This window comes from Triticum urartu, chromosome 2 (assembly GCF_003073215.2).
Source record: "Triticum urartu cultivar G1812 chromosome 2, Tu2.1, whole genome shotgun sequence".
In the NCBI taxonomy this organism is placed as follows: domain Eukaryota; kingdom Viridiplantae; phylum Streptophyta; class Magnoliopsida; order Poales; family Poaceae; genus Triticum; species Triticum urartu.
Genome location: NC_053023.1, coordinates 39705204 through 39712224, shown reverse-complemented (window position 1 = coordinate 39712224; position 7021 = coordinate 39705204). Strand labels below are relative to the sequence as shown.

Genomic DNA, 7021 nt, shown 5'->3' with positions numbered 1-7021 from the left:
TATTCCTACATAGCTTTGGTTCATAGGAATGGATTCCTATTCCTACATAGGATTGGTTCCTATCCTTCACATTTCATAGGAAAATAAAAATTAGCCTAGACTCAATGAAAAATTCTTTTGGTGTCAACCAAATGACATCTCGTTTCCTATTCCTACTCGTAGGATTTGAGATACATGTCATCTCATTTCCTACACAATTCCTATTCCTACGATAATCCTATCTATGAACCAAAAGAGGCCTTAGGTAACAAAGAAGAAAAACCAGGCAAATCCATAGTTGATGACATAACCACTCTCCAGGTCAAACAGATCGAACAAACACCAGCTAATTACTCCTACTTAGACTAGCCACAGTGGGAGTAACTTCAGCAGTAACATCGAGTACAACTCAGCAAATTTGCTTATGTGGCAATGAGTTAATGAGGAGACAGGGAGTTGTAGTAACTTAGCTAGTTACTGTAACATCGCATGTCCCAATGCAACATGAGTATATAACCTAATAAATGAATCCTTGCATGTTACCACACTTAATTTCTACCCACTATGAGGTTAGTAACATAGTCTAGGGATACGTGTATGTTATTAGTGTATGTTACTCTCCATTATGACTAGTCTTACCACTATTGCCAACTTATAATTAATTTAAGTACAGTTCGTGCATGCGGCTTGGCCCACTCACTGGAGCTGTACTTGATTGCGACACTGGAGCACGTACTCCCCTCCAACTGCATCTCAATCGGTTTGACTTCACCATCCATCACAGCCCGATGACGTTCCTGGAGGTGGTGACGCCGCCGTCGACGACGAGGTTGTGCCCGGAGATGTACCTCGACTCCTCGCTGGCCAGGAACAGCGCCGCCTCCGCGATGTCCCCTGCCCTCAACGTCGTGCCCTTGAGCGTCGCCATGCCGCGCACCATCTCCTCCGCCTTCTCCACCTCCTCCGCGCTCACCGGCGCCGCCGCGCTCCCGTCTTCATCTTCATCATGGTGGCTGTGGCGCCACGCATTCACCAGCATTGGCGTGGCCACGCCGAAGGGGGACACGCAGTTCACGCGGATGCCGTGCTCCCCGAGCTCGCAGGCCGCGTTCTTGGTCAGCCCCACCAGCGCGTGCTTCGACGCCGTGTACGCATGCGGGCCCATCCCGCCCAGCACGCCGGCCACGCTCGCCACCGACACGATGCTCCCGCCTGCGCCGCGGCGCTGCAGCATGGCCCGCGCCGCGTGCTTCATGCCGAGGGCCGCGCCGAGCGTGTTCACGCGCAGCACCCGGTCGAACTCGGCGGCGTCCAGGGTCGCGATGCCGCCGCTCTTGGCGCCCGCGCCCGCTCCCGAGGGCGGCGTCTGCTGGCCCAGCACGCCGGCGTTGTTGCAGAGGACGTCCAGCCGCCCGTACCGCGCCACGCAGCAACCGACCGCGCGCTCCACGTCGGCCTCCACCGACACGTCGCAGTGCACGTAGCTGCAGAGGGCGCCGCCCAGCGCGGCAGCCAGAGCCTCGCCCGCCGCGTCGTCGATGTCGGCGATCACCACGCGCGCGCCGTGCCGGACGAACGCGCGCACGATCGCCTCCCCGATCCCGCGCGCCCCGCCGGTGACGATGGCCACCTTCCCCTCCAGCCTCCTCTGCTGGACGAACTCGCGCACCCGCATGGCGGCAGCGGCGGCGGCATTGTGGGTGGTGGTGCCAAGAGCGACGCTGCCGGCTTGGGGGGGCTTCTCGGCGGGCATGAAGTCGAGAGCGGTCATGGCTGCTAACAAGGGCGGTGCGGTGATGATGTGTGGGACTTTCAGTTTCAGCTATGGATGGATGGACGGGAGTGGGACGAGATGGAGCCGCACGGAGGTCTTTATATAGGGGCCGGAGCGGCGGATCGGAGCCACGCGGACGCCGGTGGGGATGGCATTTGGCACCGTCTTCGTCTTCATGGGCCGCGTGTGCACACAAACGTAGCGGCTGTGTCACTAGATACAATGTCGTTTGACCCTCGACTCTCAGCTACGTTCATGGCGACGGCGAGAGCGATGTATGCATGTCAGACGGACGTCAGTGCTCGCTGCAAATATTATACAGTATAACATATCCCGGGCTGGTCAAATGATGCCAGCCTGTGGCCGTTCACACCATCCGTGTGATTCAGTTTCTTTGTACGTGTGCTGGATCATGAGGTCAAGAATCACCTTTTCTCCAAGTCATGGTTAACTACCGAGTAAAGTACAGAGTAATCATCGTTTACCGAGCTGTCTCCTCTAATTATAGTCAGCTTAGTTGTTAGTCTTGAACTGCACACTGGACCCTTGGAAGTTGCTCATGCGAGCAGTTTGGATACCACTTTAACATGACATATAGTAATACTTAGTACATCTTGTTGGTAAAAATTTAGTATGCATCTAGTGATGGATTGGACGGAGAGGAAGCTGAAACAGCAGAGCCGGTTGAATGCAATAAGAGCATCATCAGCTGTTCGGCCCCAGGGGCATCGAAAAAGAGCCTCTGAGAGCGAGCCGGCGGTAGATTGGCGCGTGGGGGCGAGCAGGTTCCCAGCCGATCGCCCCAGACGTGCATTTTTTTTATATTTTAAAACATATGAATTCGGCAAAGTTCGGTCAACTTCGGCATAAATTTGACTAACTTGACATTCATATTAAACATGTTCGGCGTTTATATAAATTATTAAAAAAATACATCTACGGGGCGAAGAAGTTGCTGAGCACCGCGAAGTCGCCGACGTTGCCGCCGTTCTCGTCGTCGGCGGCGGCCTTCTCCTTCTTGACGGCGCGGCCGCTGCTGAGGATATAACCACTAAGGGTAAACCGCCCAGGAGGGGCCGGTTCACCTTCACCTATATTGAAGCCCAAAGAAACCCAGAAGATGGCGCTTTATGGATAAGGCTTAGAGGCCCAGAGCCCGCAGGCGATTTAGGGCCCATGATAGTAAACCGCCATGATTGTATAAACTTGTATTATAAGTTAGGAAAGAGGAGACCGAGGCGGACACTTGTATGAGCCAGCCTCGGGACTCTGTAGACCGGCCGGAGTCCTCCTGAGTATATAAAGGGGTGACCCGGCGGCGGTTCAAGGAGAGAGAACAACTCGAGAGCCAGACAAAGCGGATTCGCTCCCTGGCCGACGAACCCATAGCAATACCAATCACAACTAGACGTAGGCTTTTACCTTCATCGAAGGGGCCGAACTAGTATAAACTTCCGTGTCCCTTTGTCCGGTTTAACCCCTTCAAGCTAACCCTAGTGATGGCTCCACGACTAAGTCCTTTCATGAGGACATCTGTCGTGACAAACCCACGACAGTTGGCGCCCACCGTGGGGCTATCGCACGCTGGTTTTGAGTTCTTGAAGGGCAGCTTCGATGGACTCAAGGGATACGCCGTGGGTCGGATGACGAAGAGTCGCCGTGGAAAGCTCTACATCGACAACGCAGGATGGGGTCCCGAGGCCGATTCAATCGAATACGGGTACCGGGTCCCCTTTGGTGGGATTCACGTCTTCATCGGCAAGATCGGCGAACCGGCCCCCGAGCCGGACATCTCCACCGACATCATCGAAACGGCTCGGCGTGCAAGTTCTTCGCCGGTTCAGCCTGAGGCAAGGCATGTTTTCGTAGGTGTCGTCCATGGATCGGGGTACGAGGACGGACCGGTCTCTGATGGAGAAACCGTAGTCTGCTCTAATGACGAGTCTTCTGGAGAAACCGAATCGCTTTACCAATTGCAGGACGGCCGGATTGAGGGAGGATCCGAGGGCAACAGTATTCCGGATTCCCCCGGTCTGCCAAACCGGGCCGCCATCTTCATGGCCGGCACACGATCGGTGCCTCATTCATCTACCGCCGCAGCAGTGCTCTCCGGTTCAACAACGGCTACACCAGCAGGGGCAGGAAGCTCGGCACCGCCGGCCCAAGTCTTATCTGATTTGTTCGACGCTCTGGCGGCACTGATGTCTGCGGAGGTAGACGCAACAGCCAGGGATCAACACGATGCGGAGATTGTAAAAGTGAAAGATCAGATAGCCCAGTCTAAAGCGGACCTGGCTGCAGAGAACGCCAGGATGGCTACGGAGCGGGCCGAGTTGGAAGCACAGGCTTATCAGATTAGACTGGATCAGAATGCTTCGGAGGAGGTCATGAGAAGAAGGTACCGATCACGTCTCCCGTCGGTTTATGAGCCGCAGAATCTTTTCAACACGCCAGGTGTAGGAGCTGGTAACCAACCCACGTTAAACCGGGCGGGGGCGCCGGGAGCAGGAGCGCCGGTTCAGCCGCGCGCGACGGACCTGCCTCGCCAGAACAACGTTGTACCATCAACGCCGCCCGAGCATTATTCCAACCCGTTGGACAACATTGTGGCCGCCGCTTCGCGTCTGGCGGCCCTCCCAACCGACGGCGGGTCATCAGTTGTAGTGGAAGCGCGTCGGGCCAGGGATCTCCTTCAGACAACACTATATCAACAGCAAGCATATTCACACAGCCGTGAGAGGATTCATTCCAATGCCCGTCCAAGCCGGAGTTATAGCAGGTACGTGGAAGACGAACCGGCCGTGTCCAGTAGTGCACCGCCGAAATTCGCCACGGGGGAACAACCCTGCCGGGGGAGGTGCTAATGCGCAAGATGTTGTGGACCACGGCCGCGCACATCAAGAGGCCGAGTTGACAGCTCGACACGAAGCACGACAACATACTCCGGTTCACCCCATTGCCTCCGTGGAGCCAGGGGTGATGTTCAGTTCCCTAGGGGTACCGTGTTTAACTCCCGCATTGCGTAATGTGCGACTGCCCAAGGATTTCAAGGGACCTCGTAAGGTACCAAATTACACCGCCGATTTGCAGCCAGAGGCGTGGGTGGAGAGCTATGAGATGGCAATGGAGATGTTAGATGTGGATGAGGCGGTGTGTGCTAAATATTTCACCATGATGTTTGAAGGAACAGCTCGCACTTGGTTGAAGAGCTTTCCGACCAACTCTATTGGATCATGGGCCGAACTGAAGCACCGGTTTATCTAGAACTTCAAGCATACGTGTAAGTAGCCAATGTCGATTGTAGATCTGGCCGCTTGTGTCCAAGAGGAAGGAGAGTCCACGACCCATTGGGTCAAACGGGTCTCGGCGATTTTGCATTCATCAGATCATATCAATGCAGACACCGCAGTGTTAACGTTAGAGGGAAATTGCCGTTTCAAGCCGTTGAAACAGAAGTTGGGAAGGTTCAAACGTCACTGCAACGACATGTCAACACTCATGGCTGCTTTGGTTAAATATGCCGATTCATATAATACTAAGGATCCGGATTCAGAGGAGGACAAACCGGAGAAGGGAAAGAAGAACGACAGGGCAAAAGGGCAGCACCACAACCAAGGAGGCCATGGGAATAATGGTAAGCGTAAAGCGGATAGTTCAGACTTGGTGGCTAACACAAATATGTGTTGGGGAACGTAGCAGAAATTCAAAATTTTCTACGCATCACCAAGATCAATCTATGGAGTAATCTAGCAACGCGGGGAAGGAGAGTGCATCTACATACCCTTGTAGATCGCTAAGCGGAAGCGTTCAAGTGAACGGGGTTGATGGAGTCGTACTCGTCGTGATCCAAATTACCGATGATCCTAGTGCCGAACGGATGGCACCTTCGTGTTCAACACACGTACAGCCCGGTGACGTCTCCTACGCCTTGATCCAGCAAGGGGAGAAGGAGAGGTTGGGGAAGACTCCGTCCAGCAGCAGCACGACGGCGTGGTGGTGGTGGAGGAGCGCGGAACTCCAGCAGGGCTTCGCCAAGCACTACGAGAGACGAGGAGGAATAGAGGTAGGGTTGCGCCAACAGGGAGATTGAATCGCGTGTCTTGGGCAGCCCCAAACCTCAAGTATATATAGGGGGAGGGGAGGGGCTGCGCCCCCACCTAGGGTTCCCTCCCTAGGGGTGGCGGCAGCCCCCAGATCCCATATGGGTGGCGGCCACAAGGGGGAGAGGGGAGGCGCACCTGGGGTGGGCCTTAGGGCCCATCTGCCTTAGGGTTTGCGCCCTTCCCCTCTTGGAGGCGCCTTGGGCCTTGGTGGGAGGCGCCCCAGCCCACCTAGGGGCTGGTCCCTTCCCACTATTGGCCCATGTAAGCCTCCGGGGCTGGTGGCCCCACCTGGTGGACCCCCGGACCCCTCCGGTGGTCCCGGTACACTACCGGTGATGCCTGGAACACTTCCGGTGGCCAAAACCATACTTCCTATATATTAATCTTTACCTCCGGACCATTCCGGAACTCCTCTGACGTCCGGGATCTCATCCGGGACTCCGAACAACATTCGGTAACCGCGTACATACTTTCCCTATAACCCTAGCGTCATCGAACCTTAAGTGTGTAGACCCTACGGGTTCGGGAAACATGCAGACATGACCGAGACAACTCTCCGGCCAATAACCAACAGCGGGATCTGGATACCCATGTTGGCTCCCACATGCTCCACGATGATCTCATCGGATGAACCACGATGTCAAGGACTTTATCAATCCCGTATACAATTCCCTTTGTCTAGCGGTACGATACTTGCCCGAGATTCGATCGTCGGTATCCCGATACCTTGTTCAATCTCGTTACTGGCAAGCCTCTTTACTCGTTCCGTAGCACATCATCCCGTGATCAACTCCTTGATCACATTGTGCACATTATGGTGATGTCCTACCGAGTGGGCCTAGAGATACCTCTCCGTTTACACGGAGTGACAAATCCCAGTCTCGATTCGTGCCAACCCAACAGACACTTTCGGAGATACCTGTAGTGAACCTTTATAGCCACCCAGTTACGTTGTGACGTTTGGTACACCCAAAGCATTCCTACGGTATCCGGGAGTTGCACAATCTCATGGTCTAAGGAAATGATACTTGACATTAGAAAAGCTTTAGCATACGAACTACATGATCTTGTGCTAGGCTTAGGATTGGGTCTTGTCCATCACATCATTCTCCTAATGATGTGATCCCGTTATCAACGACATCCAATGTCCATGGTCAGGAAACCG

At 54.7% G+C, this 7021-nt stretch overlaps 1 protein-coding gene across 1 annotated transcript; it reads right to left on the bottom strand.

Moving 5' to 3' along the window:
* Positions 1-333: 333 nt before the first annotated feature.
* On the bottom strand, positions 334-1839 carry LOC125540914 (sex determination protein tasselseed-2-like). Its single transcript, XM_048704438.1, has one exon. It carries the CDS (start codon positions 1748-1750, stop codon positions 758-760), a length of 993 nt encoding a protein of 330 aa, XP_048560395.1. The 5' UTR covers positions 1751-1839; the 3' UTR covers positions 334-757.
* Positions 1840-7021: the final 5182 nt, after the last annotated feature.